Source organism: Ictalurus furcatus, chromosome 3 (assembly GCF_023375685.1).
Source record: "Ictalurus furcatus strain D&B chromosome 3, Billie_1.0, whole genome shotgun sequence".
NCBI lineage: Eukaryota > Metazoa > Chordata > Actinopteri > Siluriformes > Ictaluridae > Ictalurus > Ictalurus furcatus.
In genome coordinates, this window is record NC_071257.1 from 3251825 (window position 1) to 3273265 (window position 21441).

The following is a 21441-nucleotide window of genomic DNA, read 5'->3' on the forward strand; positions in this document are numbered from 1 at the left end:
AGGGGAGGCATCGCTATAGAATCACAGCTAAGGAACCGCAGGGAACAGCATGAACTATCAGTCAGGGAAGTACAGGAAGCACATCTAGTTAACAATATGAACTACAGCCAGGGAAGGCATGGCTAGGAAAGCACAGCTAGGGACCCAAAGGAACCATTACTAGGAGAAGCACAGCTAGGGAACTACAACTGTTGCACATGCGAAATGTTTATACAGACAAAAAAAAAAAAAAAAAGCAGGAGTCACAACGTTTTTTTTTTTTGAAACTTTCAAAACCCACTTACTTTGAGCTTGTGAAATGTATATCCAAACATATCTACTCAACGCACACGCATCATTTATCTTCTAGAACGATTGCCCTCCCATCAGGTCCTAATTGATGCCCTCTGGCTTGCGTTTAGGTGGAAAATGTCTTGCGTTCCCCGAGCTGGGAGACGAGATATCCCTCGCGAACGTCCATTCGTTATCCAGACGACGGATGTTCCCTTCTCCGTCACGAGACGAGAGGGCCGCGAGAGTGGGAGAACGAGAGCCAAGTGCCGATTATTAATGAGTGGCGAGTAAAATGCTTAATTTGCACCGTCTTCGACAAAATTATAACTCGTAGTGAAAGCAGGCGAATTTGCATAAATCTCATTAGAAAGACATAGAAGGGTTCATAAATCGTTCTATTAATTAGTCCTTTTTCCACCTCTTTTTCATGGCGCAGTGGTGTGAATTAATAAAAGCAGGAGGCTGTGAGTGTGTGTATGAGTGTGTGTGTGTGTGTGAGACGCTAATTGGCCTTTGTAGAGGCTGGTTAAGGTTTGTGACTTGTGTGATGTAGATTTAAAGAGAGGTTATGCTTCGTGTGCTTCATGTATTGGAGTACTTGTACGTGTTTTGACCTCGTCATCGTTAGCCTGGACTAGAGCTGAAACATTATAGTTAGTCATTATTACAGTAGACCTAAAACCCCCGAAATCGGTGTTTTCCGTACATCAGAGCATCCGCTTACAGCTTTGCGTTCGGACTGTATAGACGGGGGTCTACTTGAATCCTTTTCTGAAAGGGAAACCCTCTGGTGTGGGGCTTTTTCCATATAGAAGGGTCTCCATAGAGAGAGGAACCGAACTAAAGAACTCCTTAGGGTGCTAGACTATATTTTTTATGAAATGTATATCAGGTTTGACCTTGTGCGGTCGATTAAGTTAGTAGTGAAAATGCTCTTTGACTAAGAATTGGTGGGGAAAAAAAACAGTTCAAAATCTTCAGGATCATCTAAACAGCTACAAAATAATACTTCTTATTATTATCTCAAGTCTTTATCTAAAAACATGAGAAGCTAAATCTTTCTAATTGGGAGGTAAAGGTCCGGGTTACGTTTATTTAGTCTACGTTAATACTCATGGGAAGTACCTCACATCTGTATTGGGGAGGGAGAGAGAGAGGGGGGAGGTTTGGCACTATTGTTGTGAGATGTACTCTGATGTCATCTAAAGCCACATTGAGTCAGGGAGCCCCTTACCAGGTGCCTCCATAAACACACACCTGTGTGGATGAGGGGGTTTGGGGTTGTGGGGGGGGTGAATCAATGACTTGGTGTGATGTGGCACTGAATGTTGCAGCACATCCTGTGTTTTTATTCCTCTTTTACCGCAGCAATTTGTCATCAATTTTTCAATTCTTACGTCCATATTTTTATCCATCTACGGTTACAATTTGTTGTGGCATGTCTGTGAAGGTAGTTCCTGTCGTCACTCACGTTAGGACAGTTATAAATATAAGCGCAAAATGCAACATCCTCCATGGCTTTTAGTTCTGTGGATAAATACCTAGCTCATAATGTAATGTAACAGTTGGATTATATTCATCAAATTATTCTAATTATTTCTTCTTCTTTTTTTGTTTTGGTTTTTTTTAGTTGATTTGTATACTAGATCTAAAAAGTTTCAGGACCCTGCTTTTTTTATGTGATGCAAGTCTCTAAAGTGTGTGTGTGTGTGTGTGTGTGTGTGTGTGTGTGTGTGTGTGTGTGTGTGTGTGTGTGTTTTCAGGTTCTTCGATAACTCAACTCACAGCCGTGGATCCCGATGGAGAGCCGCTCATTTTTGGCGTGGTGGGTGAGGAGGCCTCGAGGTTCTTTGCCGTTCAGGAGAACACTGGCGTGGTGTGGCTCCGACAGCCACTCGACCGTGAGGTACACACACACACAAACAAACTGTGTAGATGCCACAGATGCACATAGCAGTGTTGGTGTTTCAGTGAGGTGGAAACACAAACTTGGGAAAAGTCAGTGGGAGGACTATCGACATGACGATCTAAGAATAATTGAAAGTGTGTGTATTTCCTTGACAGACTGTTCTGGTGTTTTTTGTTTTGTTTTTTCTTTCCTTTCTGCAGACAAAGTCTGAAATGCAGGTGGTGTTTTCTGTCAGTGACAGTCAAGGGGTAAAAACACACACACACTCACCAACTCTTTCACTTTCCTTTTGAGTTATTCTGCAGCTATACCACATGACCTCACGTGGTAAAAGGTGTGTGTTTGGTGCAGGTGGTGAAGGACACCGTGAACATCCAGATTGGAGATGTGAATGACAACGCGCCGACTTTCCATAACCAGCCTTACACTCTGAATATACCCGAGGTACAGACCTGTGTGTACAAATTTATGTCAGAACCTCGTGCATGCATCGTGAATTGCATGATGACCAAAAGATTTCACGTGCGGTCCCACTCAGCTGTTTTAGACGAGGCAGACTCGTTTTCGGATGAGTCGGAGTCGAAACCTCACGGACACTGCCGTAGACGTTTCATTGAGCTGTAAGAACGGTTCTGTCGATGGACACAAGCTTCCATGCTGCGCGCTCTCGCTTCCGGGATCAAGCGATCTCAGTTCTGGCCACACCAGCTCGAGTTCGTTTTCAGGACCGGCCGTCTGTACAGGAGTTTATTTGTGATCGTCGCGGGCGAAAATGCTCCGTTTTGCAGCGGCTCGTTTCAAAATGGATGGCTTTTGGGGTATTTTAAAAAATTTTTTTTTTTTTTTGCAGGAAACTGCTCGGATCGGCCAAATGGTTGTTGGTAAACGAGACTTTTTAGCCGTACTCATGTTCGACGTGTCGTGATGACGTCACGTGACGCGTCTAGGCCCAAACCTACGGAAAATCCTGCGGGAAATGTGAAAAATCGCGAGCTCCTCCGGACATTGCGGCGGTTGCTTTTGATTTTGCGTCCGTTTCTGGATGGACCGAGTTGGCATGTACTTAAATAGTGAAAAATGCTACAAAGATGTATCGTTCTCCACATCTATTACACGGATTTCATTGCTTTCGTTGCCAGTCGTGTAAATGAAAGATGGGAATATAAATTGTAGGCTATGTTTAACGTTCCCTGCTTTATTCTGTACGTATCCTGATAGCTAGTGCGATGCCGTATTCCTACACCGAGAGTTATTTGACCTCCTAGGCACCGCACCACCTTCCGTAATTATCGGGGCAAGTTCTAAGTTCTAAGTTTTTTTTTGGGGCGCAGATGGAGTCTGAAAGTTTCTCAAACATTTATAGATTTCTGGTGGAAAGCGCGAGGCCGTGCGCTCAGACATCGATTTCGTTTGTCGTCATGATTGAAGCCGGACTTCATTCTAATGCCATTTTGTAGGCTTGGGATTAATGGAGACTGCTCTTACCTGCAGCTTAACAAAATGCCAGTGGCTGGTTTCTAGCCGTCTTTTAAATTGTTTTTTTTTTTTTTTCTTTTTCCTCCTTTCTTCAAAATCCTTCAGACTGGCCTCTTGAGTGAAGCGATTTCGCTGTGTATATAAACCCAATAACGGCAAGTGGAGTGTTTTATGGCTCTTAGTAAAAATGCTAGCCACTTAAACTAGTTCACTTGATTATACTATAAGGTAGGGAATAAAAACATCTCCGTTTTCAGATTACGTGACACACTGGGACAGCGAGTCGTCTTACCATTTTGGCATTTCTGCCAGATCTGCACATTTTAGCTTCAGGTTTTTTTCGAGGGAACGCAACGGTGTGCTCGAATGTTCCATAGAGGTGAATTATAAGCTTTACAAGCAACCTGTTCTTTATCAGGTCTCAACATCAACAGAACTAATAGACGAACTGCTGGTGCATTTAGAAACTCAAACGTGCTCTTAAAGGTAATTGGTTCTCTTGGAACGAACCATTGCACTAAAACCATTAAAAACAACTTTGGCTGTTCCTGTTGTGGGGGGGGTTGGGGTTGTTTAAGCTTTACACTCATAATGATGTGTCTTACTTTTGCTACTAATGTCCTGCACTGAGTGTGCACAATGTAAGCAATGTAATGATGTGAATGGCCTGGAAATGCTCTGCCGTAATGACTGCTTCGTAATGACCCGTCGTCCGTTTGTTTGTTTGTTTGTGCGTTTGTTTTTATTTACTGCTTTTGACCGGTTAGGAGCCTATCCCGGGATCACTAGGCACCAGGCAGGGATACACCCAGGATGGGGTGCCAGTGCATTGCAGGGCATCAGTATTGGGGCTGAATTTATAGTGCAATATTACAGCGACTCCAAGATTTAGCGACGGCGGAAACGATCGGTTTTCCAAAATTGCCGCCGAGTTGTGCGTCACGTGACGTCATCACAACACGCCCGCGTCGTTTCACGCACGTCGAACACGAGTACAGCTAAAAGCTCTCGTTCGTTAACAAACATCGCTGCGGAAGACAATTCAAGGGAAAAAAAACAAAACCCTAATCCTGTGGACTGATATTATGTCGAGCAAGTACATGAGAATGCAGGAACTAATAAGAATGCACACAATCAAACATCAAAACAAGTTCAACGTCCTTTGTTTCTTTGCGTCACCGAGGTCTTAAAAGGATGCTTCTCACTTTTTTTAAATAATTTATTTATTATTTTTTGCCTTTGTCAGAGATTTTTCTCAGGTTTGTGTATCTTAGTAGTCATGCCTGAGTCACAACTCCTGCCTGGATTCCTGCTGAGTGTCTCTTTTCCTCCGTTTGACTGTCTTCTCCCCTCACTCGTCACCTTTCCCCTGTAGTCTTTCTCTCTTTTCCTTTCTTTCTTTTTCTCTCTCTCTCTCGCTCTTTTCTTCATCTAATCCTTGGTACGAGTAAAGCAGGGAACTTCAAACAGGGTGTGAAGTGTCTCTCCCTCTCTGTATCACACTCACTCCGTTTGGCAGTCTCTTACACACACACACACACACACACACACTCAAATCTTCAAAGCTTCAGGCATTTTTTATTTTATTTTTTTTTGCTTTTGTCACAATGACTAAATAAAGAGGACGGAGAGAAGGAAAGAGATGTATTCAACTCGATCTCCGCCCTCTGACGTTATGATTAAGCTCTCTCGTGATGGAAGATGATGGAGGAGGTGGGACGCTCGATATCGGTCCATCAATACGGAGCACTCCGTGTACAAACCGTTCGTTTGTTCTTCTAATTGAAGATCAACTAAGCACACACACACACACCCTTAAGATCACACGGATAAATGCCTCTTTCTATAGCATAGACGTCTGGCGTACACGTGTGTGTGTGTACAGTAGACGTCTATCATTCAGTTCACGTCCCGGTAACACCTGTGCCTTAGTTTTTTAGGCAAAATAGTTGAAGCCAAATGGTGGTTTGATGATGGAAGACTTGTCAGAGGAAATGAGTGAGATTGTGAGAGCGTGCGATTGTTTCCTGCTAATCTAAATGACTTAACCCCGAATTAATGGTGTAGCACAAAACACCATTCATGCGGAGTGATGCAGGTTATTCTGAATTATTAAAATGTTTTTAAAATCCAGGTGGCTCATCCAGATCGAGAGGAACTTCATGTCTTTTTTTCCAGTCTTTTTTTTTTGTTTGTTTGTTTGCTCAGTTCCGTCCCTCTGTCCACACACACCCCTGCTGCTCTCCACTTTCACTCTCCCTGCATTTTTATGGCCTCATTACCCCCCGCGACCCCCCCGCGACCCCACACAGTCGGAAAGAACACACCACGTCGCTCCATCAACCCGTCGCTCAAATGACGTGGCACGCTCACTCTTCAGCAAACTGCGCAAGGAAACACACGGGGGGGGGGGGGAAGTAACACCGGACTGGGTTTCGTCTGTCCGGCGCAATAGCGTGTATATACGTGATGGTTTTACACTTTGGAGGGTCTTAGTTTAGCAAAGTCGATCGTTTTCCTATAACGACACGTCCCGAAGTGTTGTATTGACACCGCGTACCGGAGACTCCTTCCGTAAATGCTACGTACACTTAAAGGTTTCATCATATGAATAATTAACCGTGTGAAGCATCCAACATACAAGTCGATGCGTTAATAATCGTTACTATAGAAACGAGCAGGATAATATAAAACAGAGCTGCTGTGATAGAAAAAAGTAATTAATTAATTGACATCTGGTGGAAGCAAATTGAATAATCGTTAGGGGAAAAAAAACAAGAAGAAATTTGATTAAGGCACGGGGGTTTTTTTTTTTTTGTTTCTTTTTTTAAAACCAAAATGCATCAGCTTTTATCAGTATCGGTGAAAAAAACACTCTTACTGCAAACAACAGGAACAATAACACAATACTGCAGAGAGGACAATCCTGTCTGAGTCAATACAAGCTTTTTGGTTATTAAGATACAACAGCAGTGTGTGAGGAGACGCACATTACCATTTGAATGCAGTGGTAGTTTAGTCCAAGGTTCTGAAGTAGTGACTGGATGAAGTCGGTGGTGTGTGAAGACGATTCGGATGAAGGATTTCACAGACAGATTCCGATTGGTATTGTTTTATAAACCTGGTGAAAATGTCAAAAAGAGCGATGAACTGAAGATAGCGAAACAGAACCTGGACCACACGGTGTGATGGCGAGTACGGAGGGGATGCGAGTGGCGTGTAGATTCGATCTGGTAATTGGTTGTTGAATAGCGAGCGAGGCAGGAATGCGACGTGTATGGTCCTGTGATTCCGTGTTTAATTTGTGAGGCCGTAAAAATCTGGGAGGCATTTTACATTAGGGAAGCAGGTGGCTAGCATCGCGTCTGACAGCTAGAACGAGCCGGGGAAATTTATATCCCGCTCGCTTTCTTTCATTCTCATTTTTGGTGGGAGAGAGAGAGAGGGGGGGGGGGGAAGAGGGAGAAAAGGGGAGAGAGAGAGCGTTTCCTGATCAAAGAAAGGTCACTGTAGCGATGAATATACTAAACATGGTGTAATCGGAGGTGAGGAGATGAACGGTACGTAGTAAATTGTCGGTATGTTTTTACAAGCGAACGGGAGAACGTGATGAAGGCGAATGGGAGAATGCGGAGACGGCGAATGGGAGGACGTGACGGGGCGGACGTGACGACGGGGAACGGGAGGACGTGACAGGGCAGATGTGACCATGGCAGATGGAAGGACGTGACGACGGGGAACGGGAGGACGTGACGGGGCGGAGGGGAGGACGGGACGACGGGACGACGGGGCGGAGGGGAGGACGTGACGACGGGGAACGGGAGGACATGGTGGGGGCGGAGGGGAGAACGTGACGACGGGGAACGGGAAGACGTGACGACGGGGAACGGGAGGACATGATGGGGCAGATGTGACCATGGCAGATGGAAGGACGTGACGACGGGGAACGGGAGGACGTGACGGGGCGGAGTGGAGGACGTGACGACGGGGAACGGGAGGACATGATGGGGGCAGAGGGGAGGACGTGACGACGGGGCGGAGGGGAGGACGTGACGACGGGGAATGGGAGGACATGATGGGGCAGACGTGACGATGGCAGATGGAAGGATGTGACTTGGCGGACGAGAGGACGAGACGGGGACGTGACTGGAGGATGTGACGGGGGCGAACGGGAGGACGTGACGACGGTGAATGGGAAGACGTGACGGGGGCGGACGGGAGGACGTGACGGGAGGACGTGACGAATGAATCTGATTAGTCATTTGGAGTGTGTGTTAGAAAGAGGAAAAAGGCCGTGCTGCAGCAGACGCACACACACACGCGCACACAACAGCGTATCAGTATTAGTAACTTACTTTTTGTGCGTTTGGAGCAGCAGATGTGTTTCTAACCCTCTAACCACTGATGGACATTAATAGCAGCACAGTAGTACATTTCAGTGCAAATGCATCTCGTTACCTTGGACTATTATTTCCGCTGAACAGCCATATGCCAATCTCAGACCATTATTTCTTTTAATTTACTTAAACTTCAGTTGCTTTGCGGTAATGCTACACACTGCAGGGCAATTTCTTCTTCTTCTTATTATTATTATTTTAAATGTATTAAACTTCATAATTAAGCCTAACAATAAACGCAGAACATTTTAGAATTTTTTTTTCTTTCTTCATTGCTTTGTTTACTTTCTGAAAGGAGATGTTTATTTAGCATTATTTTTTCGTCGCGAGTCTCCAGTGTCAGCCCTTTGTAACAGCCAGAGGTAAAAGCCCAGAGTTTCCTGCCACAAACAAATCCAAAATGTAAGTGGAGAAACGGAGGACTTTACACGCTTTAACGAGGCGAGCTGCGAGAGAGACGGAAGCGAGGCTAGACGGGGAGCGACCGTTCACAGCCGCTGCAACATGAGTGATGGCAGGAACGAACTTCTTCACGGAAGACGAAATTGTAACTATAAATGGATAAAAACCTGACGTCCTTTTAAACGAATTAAAAATGGAAGCGTTGCCAAATTGTCGTGGTATAAAGAGGAATAAAACATTATACACGTACGCCGTCAAAGTATGTGTCTTTAAGCATGCCATGCTATAAGGTACTGAATTTAATAGGTTTTTTTTTAAGCCAATAGATAAAAGACTCATTCAGTGCTGGTGTTTCTCGACAGACGGATATCTGACACCATCCGATTAGATCTAGATTAGACCCGAGAGTCCCAAACACTTTTTTGACTTGTATAAAACGAGCCCAGTTCTTGACGGTTAAAGCAAATTTGCTGACGTGTACAATGTTCAGAAATGTTTTGCCTGGCAATATCTCTCTAAATCTGTGTAAATGCATGGAATCGTGAGCGCTTCTTGCGTAAAGCCAAGAATGTGAGCGACTTTGGCGTTGCGGAGAAGGCGTTTTAATGAACGTATCCCGTACTCATAAGCTTCGAGTGCCCGTGGCAGTCGTTTTTGTATCCAGACGTCAGTTTTGGACGTCGCGATGTCTGGGAGTCGAGGCTAATGGGGTGCGTTTGCGTGACACGGCGTCCGTGTTTTGTTTTCGAGTCAGCTCGCTTGCTCTCCCTCCCGCCCACCAGCCGTCTATGAGCGCGTATCGGTGGCCGTGATATTTCAAACAGCTTTTAAACCACGACGTTCATGACATCATGCTACTACTTTTATCATCTGACTATGGACACTCACACATTCACAAATACACAGCTTATGTGCAAAATTCTGATTGATTGATTGATTTATTTATTTATTTTTACTGTTGTCTCGTTTTCTTTTTTCTTTTTTTTTTGCAGTTATGGCGTGCAGCTGTCTCTCCCTGTCTAATGATCTCCTTCTGATTAAATGGCTCCAAAATAAATCTCTCCAAATCCACCCCCCCTCCCCCCAACTCTCGTCCTGAAGAATTAAAATTCACACACTCGCTCTTTAGCGTCGGCGCCGTACGTGTGCGGCGTCGTTCGTCTGTTCGGTAGACGCGTATTTGAATAGCGGTGTCTGTCGGATAAGGCGGAGGTGATCGAAATTTGATAAGGTGAAGCCGGTGCTTATTCGACTGCTGTAATGCTCTATATAAATGGATTGGAAAGTATTGGCAAACGCAGAGGCGAGCAGGCCAACAGAGATAGATAAGCGAACTTTTGGCTTATCTGTTTACTTTTTCTCTTTAGTCGTGTGTGTTTGGAGCGTACGTGTTTTTGGACGGCTGTTTTGCGCTGGAGCCGATGAACGTGTTGTCGGATTAAATCCGGAGGGTTTGGGCGTACATGGATAGGGGTGTTGGAGCATGGAGGTCAGGGTATAGGGTACATGGTAGACAAGGGTCATTGAGTAGGAAGTAGAGGAAACGGGATGAGACGAATAGCATGGGGTTCATGTCATAGGGTTACGTGCCTTTCACTGGGTTTAGATCATAGGTTTCATGCCCATCGATCTGTTTTTACTTACTGGTTGTACTACACAGGGTCACGGGGAGAATCGAGCCTATCCCAGTGACGCAAGGCGGGGGAACACTCTGGATGGGGTGCCAACCCATTGTAGGGCGTAATCACACACACGTTCATACACTAAGGGTGATTTAGAGATGCCAGTCAGCCTACAGTGCATGTCTTTGGACAGGTGGAGGAAACCGGAGTAAACCCCCGGAGCATGGGGAGAACGTGCAAACTCGTGCACACATGGCAGTGGCGGGACTCGAACCCCGAACCTTGGTACAGAGTTTGTTTGACGTCTAGGCCGTAGTTCAAGAGTCCGAGTTCAAGAAATACATTATATGAGGTAAATAACAAAAAGGTAAAGGGCATAGGGTTGCAGGCCATAACAACAATAATAATAATCATTTCTAGCCATCAAAGTCCTTGGTGAAAGGTTTTCACATTTATACTGTCCAATAGTGACTTTGGCTTATCACTACGAGACATCTTTCTTTTTTTTCTTCCTTTTTTTTTCTTTTTTATTTATATAGAGTTTGTGAGGATCTGAATCTCTGTCCCTGTGGGTTCATGCTTGGACGGAGCACTGTGTGTGTGTGTGTGTGTGTGTGTGTGGTGCGACTCTGATGTTTGATTTGTAGCTTTGGCAGCCAAAGCGATCTGGATCAGTACGAGGTCTCTCGAAATTCTGTTCAGCATGACGTCTCCTCACTCCTCTTCAAGAAAAGTAGTGTTGGATGGACATTTAACGTTATTCCGGAAAGGTCAGATTTGTATTACAAATGGACGTTTACTATTGGCGTAAATGTAGATAAGCCGAATTGTGTATATTTGAATTTAGTGGAACGAATCCCTATATTACTGTGAGCAGGGTTGGTGTCGGTGTGTATTTTAATCATAGCTGACTGCAGTAAGCAAAAAGTGTGTTCCATGTGGACTGCACCTATGAGGTGTGTGCATGTAAAGACTCCTTCACAGCGTAAATGGATATTGGATGCATGTCAGAGGTGTATCGTCAGATATGGTATGCATGCTTCAATGGGGTCTCCTAAAAACACATCTACAGTAAGTCCTGAGGGTCATGCTCCTAAATCATACCTCCATCCCCCAGAACAACCCCCTCTGGTGGATTTATTGATTTATTTATTTATTTATTTATTTATTTATTTTAAAGATCAACTTTGTATAGGCAGCTTATGAATTTTGCTGTAAACTTAAATATTGTTCATTCCAAATCCCAGTTCGTATTCAGTTCAATTCGATTCAGTTTTATTCGTATAGCGCGTTTGACGACGGACATTGCCCCAAAGCAGCTTTATAGAAATATATAAACACGGCATAGAGATTTTAAGTGTGGGAATTTATCCCTATTGAGTGAGCCGGTGGTGAGGTAATGAGGAAGAAACCTTGAGGGGAACCGGATTCAGAAGGGAACCCGTCCTCATCTGGGTAACGACGATTAGTGTGAAAGTCAAAGAAAGGTCATTAGGGTTTCGACGTGAAATCTGTTTGTCGAACTAGTCCGCTGTTCACTAAAGGAGACCCGAGTGCAAAACCGCATGTGGTCATCGCAGTCCCGAGGCCATCGCTGCAACCGTAGTCCCAGCAACCACGTCCGTGTGGAATTGAAGTCCAAAACCATACTTCAATATACTTAGTGTATGTTCGCCCAACAAAACTGGACAATACATGTTTAACACTATTATCAGTATACAAGGTGTTCGTGTAGGAATGCCGTCTTCACAAAGGGCCCGCTGTCTACTCTCGGTGTTTACCTCTAAAGACAGCTGACGGTGTGTCATTTCAGTTTAAAAATACTATTACCGCGGAACTCATTGTGACGTGCAACTTTATCTCTCGCACTCCTCCACGTTATCCGATTGCACCGACTCCCCCTGAGCTAACACTCTCTCCCCTTTATACTTCACGACAGCGCATGAATATGACATTATTTTTCACATGGCGCAATGCGGCAGAACGAAACTGTTCATCGGAGGTACGCGCTCGTTAACGGAAGTAAAAGCACCACGCAAGGCTAAGGCGAGCGGGAATCGGGAAACGAAAGAGTTCCTCGCGATCAAGTTGGAACCGATCTTGAAGTACAGTTACCGCAAAGTCTCTAGAGTGTCGTTTGGCAAGTATTACGATAGCGGTCTAGCTATTAGTACTCGGACCTTGATGTAACTTTCAGCACAAACGTTATAATACTAATTAAAAGCTGATTAACATTGTGCTTAGAGCACTGGGGGGGGTTCACAGATGCCATTATAAACTTGGATCGCTAGTTCTTCATGTCACCTGAACCAAGAATTTGGGGACTTTATTATAAATCCACGGTCTCTTATAATTTGGACGATTTATTTAATGAAGGCAACTCTGTATGCTTTTATGCAAGTTTTACTTAACGATGATGAGTTTTATAGTCCAAATGCTGCAAAGCTTGAAGTATGGATGCAATTAGATCACTTTTGGTCTACTACATGCCAAGTCCGAATTTTTTTTCTTTCTTCTGTGTGGCTTTGTCTTCCTCTGAGCTCGCTCTCTATCTCTCTCTCTCATTCTCTTTCTCTCTCTCTCTCATTTCCTTTAAGCGCTTGAGCATGAAGAGCACCTCTGATTTGCGTTCACATCTTTGCACTCCGTAAACTCACCTGTCAGGAGAAGCTCAGTACGTGTAAGTGGCTGTATACTGTCGGAGCGAGTGTGTGAGCGCGATAGATAGGAAGCGTGTGTTTGTGCATATGGTCGTGGCGGTTCGAGGAAGAAGGTGTGTTCCCAAAAGCCATTAAAGTTTGATTCTCCCACTCCCACACACGTTGAATTATTCAACCTGTCGTTCCTTTTCTCGGTTTCGAGTTCATGGCATCAGCCCTTCCTCCTTCCCATACTTACCTCTCTCTCTCTCTCTCTCTCTCTCTCTCTCTCTCTCTTTCTCTTTCGTGCTTCCTACTTCCTTTTCTTTCCTCAGCTACCAATATGTACGTTTATACCAACATGAATTCAGTCCTAGTGACTGGTTAAATTCTCCATGTGCGTGGAATCAGCTTGACTTTGTTGTGCAGTGGTTTTTAGGCTTAAGGACATAAGGGGCCAACACTTTTCACTCTACAGACCAGGTCTTGATTAGCCCTTATAGAGCTTTATGCTTTATTCCCCAATTTGTCTGAATTTGCTTTGGTTCTCCCACAGCGCAAGAGATACGTGTGCGAGAGATACACTGAAGAGAAAGGTGCCACAGAGTAAAGTCAGAGAAAGGGAGGGAGCAAAATGAAATGACACAAACAACAAAGATAGTCCTCACTTCCTCCATCTCTCTGGCTTCCGCTCTGTCTCCCCCTCTTATCTGACGCTCTCCGTTACTTCTCAGGGACATGGCTGTTCTGCTGCCAGCATGCCTTCACTTTAAATACCCCTCGTTTTAAATCTATCCGCTTTGCCGCTGTTTCCCGCATTTAACGCCATCAGCTGTCCCCAGACTATTGAAAGATCCTCTGTAGACGCTCACTGACCAGGTTGAGATATATATAAACAAACATCTTATTGTGTACTGACAACTGAAACAAGACAGCAGACCACTTATTTTTCTCTTTACTTACAGGAATCAGGAAATGCCTATGAACATGATAGAAAAGGTACGTGGTTTTGGTCAATTCAGCAAAGCCCGTAGTAAAATAAGGACATGCGTCTTGTAGAGTCTGGACCTATGCATGGTTAAGTATGGACATGCAAGGGATAGAATCAGGACACGCTCCTGGTAGAATCAGGACATGTTCTTGATGGAACTGGTAAACCTGTCCATGGGCAATAATCTAGAGGTGCATGGGGTAAAACCAGAAAATGCCCCTGGTAGAATCTCGACCTGTCCATATTTGAATAGGGATGTGGGTTGGTAGAATAGAGACCTGTCCATGGTTTAACAAGGACATGTCGAGGGTAAAAAAGGCAACGTGTCTGGGATAGAAACATGATCGACTAAGGAAACGCAAGGGATAGACCGTTGACTTCGTAGCATCAGGATATAACCCTGTTAGAAATAGGACATGTCCCTGGTGCGACCTGTGCATGGTTCAATAGGGACATGCCTGGTTTAGAATTGAATCCTTCCCATGGTTGGATAACCACGTGCTTGGGGTAGAAAATAGAGCTTTGCCTGGGGCAGGATCGAGACCCGTCAGTTGTAAAATAGGGAAGGACCCATTCGCGGGTAGAATCGGGACATGTCCGTGCTAGAATAGGCACGTGCTCTGGGTTGAATTAAGACCCGTCAGTGGTTGAACTGGTTCACGTCCATGGTAGAATCAGGACGTGCCTATGACGTACCAAAGCAACAGGGGCCGTCTTTACGTCTTCATCTCTCTCCCTCTGTCTCGCCCTGTTCTTCCCCCAGCATGCCTTCATTTTAATTACCCCTCATTTGAAATGCATCCATTTCATTGCATTTTCAGGATCAGGCCAATAGAATAAAACTTAGCAGACTGAATGGTGGACTTGATGGATGAGTCGACTGGATGAGTCCATGATGAAGTTAGGGCATGACCATGGTGGTATTACGATGTGTCCATGGTGAAACTGGGTTGCTTCCATGCAGTAAACGGGACATGACCATGATGTATTTGGGACGTGACTATGATGGAATTGGGATGTGAGAGTCTGGAGGTGTCTATGGTACAACTAAATATTGGCCGTTGTACATTTGGAACGTCTGTGGTAGAACTGTAGTGTGTCGGTGGTTAAACTGGGATATGATCAAAGTAGAACGGTCATGTTACAGTGGGGAAAATGGTAGAATTGAGGGATGCACATGGTAGCGATGGAACATGTGTGATCGTATTGGAGCGTTCCCCTGACAGAAACATGGTTGAACTGAAACCTGTCCATGGTGGAATCAGAGTGCCCATGCTAGACCTGGACTATTCTAGATGACATGATATTGCGCTGTGTCCATGAGATGATAACGATGCGTTCATGATACAATGGGGATGCGTGTTGTGATGGAATTGGGATGCGCCCATAGAAGAACTGGGACGTGTCCGTGACGGAATTGGGAGGTGTGATTATACAGGAACCAGGAAATGCCCGTTTCCCTTCTGTTTAAAAAGTGTAAACGCTGAGCCATCATCAAATCTTGGCATGTTTCAGTCCCTATGAACGTTAATCGAGATTCCTTAATGGAATATTGTCGAGTTTTCACACACGAGCAGTTGTTTAAACGCTCGAATAATCATTTAATATCGTTTGGAATGCTTTCGGTCCGCTTCAGTAAATACACAGCACACGTTCACGGTCTATACTCGGTGTTCTCCTCCCTATACTCCATGTTCCTCTACACCAACGTTCATTTTTTCATAACCCACTTTGATGTATAATTGAGCCCTGCTCCATATCCTTCTTTTCCCTCTTCTCCCCCCGCCCCCCCCCTTCCCCTGGAGAGAATGGAGGGATGAGAACAGCAGGGAAGAGGAACTATACGATAGAAAGAATGAGAGATGGAGAGCCATTTTTGGTGCTCAAAAAGAGAGAAACCGAATCCATTTGAACAACGTGAGTCGGCTGTGTTTCAGGGGTCGTCTCAACCGATGGACGCTGAAAAGACTCTCTCCGTGTAAAGAGGGTGTGTGTATTCTGCATGTGTGGTATGCTGGAGCAGGGAACTTGAACAGATCTGTCTCTGTAACTTTTATTTATTATTCTTTTCGTTTTTATCCTCCCCCGGTCCACGCTGAGGTGCGAGGTCACCATGCAGAACATCTATGGAGTTGCGTGATCAAGCCGAGATGACGGCGTGTGCCGTGTACAGAACCCCTTAGAGAAGGATGGATATAGACGGAGGCGTCAGTAGAGAGAAGGGTCGATGGAGAACATGAAAAGACGAAAGGAGAGACCGAGACAAAAGAATGCGAATGCAATGAGAGAGGAGAAGCGAGAGGCGGGAAATAGAAAGAGGGGGACGGAAAGTGAAGGGCTGAGATATTATGAGAGGGAAAGAAAGAGGAGACGGAGGCGATATAAACGTAGACGGACGGAGAGATCGTGTTTTGACGTTAGATCTACATGTGAGCTGAGAGTGAAGAGAGATGGAAGGGGGGAACTCATCATATCGAGAGGTTTAGAGGTTATAGGATGTCGGGGAAATGTGTCTGTGATTTATTTGTATCAGAAATTGGACATGGACTTTATCTCCTCGACGATCAGTGCTGCTCTCACCGACCCAATCTCACGTACAGTTGGGAAGGATCGTAACGAGCAGGAGCGAGTTTATTGGGTTTCGGCTGCTCACCTGCCCCTGGGGTCAACCAATAACCAATCAAAACTTCTCGTATATCAATCGGGGAATTCTTCTACGTTCTGAGTTACTAGATTGTATCTAACCGAACCTTTTTTCTCTTTTTTTTTCTTTTTTTTTTTGTTCATCTGTCTGGCGCTCGGTGCGTCTCCACTGTGTCTCGTGTTGCAGCTGTAAACTTTCACTTACCATGCTGCAGGAAATTCAGCAGTCTCTCTCTCTCTCTCTCTCTCTCTCCCCTTCCCTCCCCTCTCTCTCTCCCCCCTCTCTCTACTCTCTCTCCTCTTTCTCCCCTTTCTCTCTCTCTCTCTCTCTCCCCCTCTCTACTTTCTCTCTCTCTCTACCTCTCTCCCTCCCCCTCTCTCTCTCTCCTCTTTCTCTCTCTCACACACACCACACAAACACACCATTCATCTTCGGTTTTGTCAGATAACAGGCGTGGAATGCAATCACGAGAGAAATACATCCAAACACCTCTCACACACTGTTTCTCATGCAGGACTGGAACATCAGGATGGCGTTTAAAATCACAGAGTGTATCTACTCGTGTTGTGGTGTGCATGCGTGTGTGTATGTGTGTGTCAGACAGATGAGCACTGATTTAGTCATGTGTACATACTGTACGTGCAGTATTAAATTACACACGGCTGCACATGATCACTAAACAGTAGCCCGCCTGGAATCCTCGGCATGACGAGACCGGAGTCGCGGTGTTCACTGCGTGGGGGAAAAACACAAGGTGAAAATAAGCATAAACAAAAACAAACTATAGATAAAAATCATTATAATTCTGTACTTTATTCTATTTTTTTTTAATGATTTCCAGTGCCATTTGTAAATATACTTTTTTATTTTTTTTTTTAAAGCTTAAAATGACTCTGCTTAGTATTTCATAGAGTAATAGACTCACCTTAAAGACCTTAAAATTATACTCTGAAATATTGCGCTTCCTCCAGGTCACTAGCGCGTCAGAAGAAAAGACCAGACTTTACATTCCCACACCTTTTTTATTTTATTTTTTTTCTCCCCCAAAGAAGTAAATGGCACGGAAATATTGTATTGCAGATTCAAAGGTATACGATCACACCGAGCACCGATTGATTGATTGATTTATTTATTCCCTGTATACAATGGACGGAAATATCCGACTACCGTTTATTTCTTCGGTTTGAAAATATCTTAAATACAATTTCAAAAGCTTTACCTGTTTATAGCAGCCATGGCAACAGCTTTGCCACACTCTTGGCATTGATTTCTCAGGAGCTTCGTGATGAGACCAGCTGCGTTTCCGACAGTCTGGAAGAAGTTCCCACATGCTGAGCTCCTGTTGGCTGAGCTTTTATTTATTTATTTATTTATTTAAAATAAACATTAAAAAAAAAAACACACACATTTGGATCATTTAAAAAATAAATAAATTAATTAAAAAACCCCTACAAACTAGTGTGTCCAAACTTTTGATTGGTGCTGCAGCTGATTGCTGGTTTATGGTACATGAGGACAGGTGGGCCAGAACCAGAACTGTGGGAGCCTGTGATGTTTAGATGTGCTGTACGGTCTGTTAATACAGAATGGCTTTTGTGCCAGAAAAAAAGCCGTTCAACACTCAAACCAGGACTTTGCATTCGTCTAACCAAGTATCTCATCAACAGTCCATTTTCCTGTCCCTTGTGAACATCTTTGGGACCTGCTAACGTTTTTGGAGCCTGATAAGTGCATTCTGGGATTTGTTTGCTTGTTTCGCTCCGTTCTCTTGTTTTTCCAGTCAGTGTATCTCTGATGATTGGATGTGTTTTTCGGTAAACTTTTCAAACGTGTGAAAATCCCAGGTTTATGAGATGCTCGAAATGAGCTATAGCTCATGCCATGTTTAAAGTCGCCAGGGTCACTTTTTTTTTTTTTTTTTTTTTTAAAAACCCATTACAATAATGAATAATGATAATGAGTCTTTATTAATCACGTATACATTACAGCACAGTGAAATTCTTTTATTTTGCATATCCCTGCATGTCAGGAAGTTAGGGTCAGAGCGCAGGGTTAGCACTGATACAGCGCCCCCTGGAGCAGAGAGGGTTAAGGGCCTTGCTCAAGGGCCCAACAGTGGTAACTTGGCAGCGCTGGGGCTTGAACCCCCGACCTTCCCATCAGTAACCCAGAGCCTTAACCGTAGCCTCTTTTAACTGTAAAATCAATTCCAGTACAGATATATATTTAACGTGAAAATAAGACTTATCACTGTACTTATTCTCGTGGATATCTAACGTCACTGAGCTCCATACGGTACGTCATGGTTGACGTCATGCTAGAACTAAAGAGAAGTACACGTCGCATGTTACGCTCTTACACACGTGTCGTCCTTCCTTAGAAACTGATTATGTTCTTGCCGTCCATTAAAAAAAACAAAACAAAAGAAAACCACAAGGGTAGTAGTAGTAAAGCGGTTTCCGTTTAGAGTGTATTTACATACGTTTTTATAAGTTAAATACTCTGCAAATACATGCTGATCCCGGATTAATGCGTGCTATTGTTTCTGTTTCAGGCTTTAATACAAGCAACAGTTGTTTCATAATGTTTAATGAGAGGGGAAAAAAAAATTCATTTTGAAGCTTTACACCTGTTCTCTCCTGACACTTAGGCGCTAAGCAGTTCTCCAGCTTTCCCCCTCTGCTAGAAGTAATGTGTGACAAATTAAATAGATTTTTTTAAAAAAACAAAGATGGTACTGAAAATATGCTACGCTAGTTTTCCTTAGTGCTAACATTCGAAGCAGCTGTTGCTGAGCTTATTCATGCTATTTATGATTTCAAGGAGGAAATGTGTTTAATGAATTAATCATAATAATACTAAAGCTGTTTTAATAGTAAATCAGGTTTATAAACCCAGATTAATAATATAATCTCACCCGCTGTTCACTGCGCAGATGTACATAACCAACAAACGAATAAACAAAGAAAGGTAGTATTGCGCATACATCCCGAAAAGGTTCCAAAAAAACGTATGGAAGGACGCAAGGAGGTCATCCGTCACGTGTTAGTAAAGTTAACACGAAAGGGTTGAAGGTTGCTCGGTTACTAAATGTGCTCCAGGACGTGACATCACACACGAAGCTCTCACATTTATCAGATGAACCTTTTGAAGTGTTTGTGTAAGCATAGTGATTGATGGTAGGATGAAACAAGGCCCCACCCACACAGCGAGAGTTATACAAAGAGTCAGAGAAAACGGAATCAAATAAGTAAATGAAGTCGGTGTGTTGCGGCCCCTGAGGCGACACCCCTTTATATGATAATCAACCTGCCTTCATTTGCATTTAAAAATACATTTCACCTTATTACGGAGATGAAGGGGAGAACTCGGCGGAATGAGCGATAGTGATGGAGGGGAGGAAGAAGGGAAAGTGACACACAACTTTTGTTCTTCTGTGCTGACAAATTTATAATGTTGCTCCAATTACGCTGAATTTAAATGTTGCGAAAAGGAAAACGTCTGCGATCGTTCTCGGTGTCCCATTACTAACGATAGGGTGGTGGGTTATTTCCTTTAAAAACACGTCCTGAACCGTTTTATTTCTCTTATACCACAGCAAGTTACCAGCGATTACGATTTTTAATTTATTAATAAACAACACGTTGTGCTTTTTAGCTAATATTTAAATAAATAAATAAATAAATAAATAAAAGGCACCCTTGGTAAATATGAGCAAAGAAGGCTGTGAAAAATTGTCTTCATTGTTTAACCTTTTGATGTTTTGTTCAAAAAAATTCCCCCAAATACTCTGCTTTCATGGATATCAAACAATAATCAAACACGGGTTTGTATATATAAAAAAAAAATCTTTGTTAGAGATAGGTGTGCAAAAATTATTGCCACCCTTTTAGTCAATACTTTGTGCTACCTCGCTTATAGATAGATAACAGCTCTGAGTCTTCTCCTATAACGCCTGATGAGGTTGGAGAATACATGGCGAGGGATCCGAGACCGTTCCTGCAGGCAGAATCTCTCCAGATCCTTCACATTTCAAGGTCCACGCTGGTGGACTCTCCTCTTCAGTTCACCCCACAGATTTTCTCTCGGTTTCAAGTCAGGGTAGAAACAGAGGAGAAAGCGTAAGGAGGACAAAGTCGTAAAAGACTTTCTCATGGTGGAAAATGTACTGACCGTAAAAAGCACTGACACTGGAGACTCCTTCCAATATTAAATAAATATGTCCTGCACCATGTCAGTGAACTTGTAGTTTCCCCTGGACTGAATGAGTGTATTAATGTTGTAAAGCTGTGATTTGAATTGCAGAGCAGTAGTGTGGTGGTATATTGGGATGCCGTGGAGCTATATTGGGATACTGTGGAGGTATACGGGGATACCGTGGAGGTATATTGGGATACCGTGGTGGTGTATTGGGATACCGTGGTGGTATATTGGGATGCCGTGGCAGTATATTGGGATGCCGTGGCGGTGTATTGGGATGCCGTGGCGGTGTATTGGGATGCCGTGGCGGTGTATTGGGATACCGTGGTGGTATATTGGGATACTGTGGTGGTATATTGGGATGCTGTGGTGGTGTATTGGGATGCTGTGGTGGTATATTGGGATGCTGTGGTGGTGTATCGGGATACTGTGGCGGTATATCGGGATACTGTGGCGGTATATCGGGATACTGTGGCGGTATATTGGGGTACTGTGGAGGTATATTGGGATGCCGTGGTGGTATATCGGGATACTGTGGCGGTATATCGGGATACTGTGGCGGTATATCGGGATACTGTGGAGGTATATCGGGATGCCGTGGTGGTATATTGGGATACTGTGGTGGTATATTGGGATACTGTGGCGGTATATTGGGATACTGTGGTGGTATATTGGGATGCCGTGGTGGTATATTGGGATACTGTGGAGGTATATTGGGATGCCGTGGTGGTGTATTGGGATGCCGTGGTGGTGTATTGGGATACCGTGGTGGTATATTGGGATACTGTGGTGGTATATTGGGATACTGTGGTGGTATATTGGGATGCCGTGGCGGTGTATTGGGATGCTGTGGAGGTGTATTGGGATACCGTGGTGGTATATTGGGAT

At 44.1% G+C, this 21441-nt stretch overlaps 1 protein-coding gene across 3 annotated transcripts in view; it reads left to right on the plus strand.

Annotated features, from left to right (window-relative positions):
- cdh23 (cadherin-related 23) overlaps positions 1-21441 on the plus strand; it is a 232171-nt gene that overhangs the window by 62524 nt on the left and 148206 nt on the right. For all 3 annotated transcript variants that reach the window (XM_053620401.1, XM_053620400.1, XM_053620399.1), the window contains 3 exons: positions 2037-2179; positions 2383-2430; positions 2534-2626. In XM_053620401.1, the coding sequence (XP_053476376.1) occupies positions 2037-2179; positions 2383-2430; positions 2534-2626 (284 nt within the window). The remainder of the gene's footprint in view (positions 1-2036; positions 2180-2382; positions 2431-2533; positions 2627-21441) is intronic.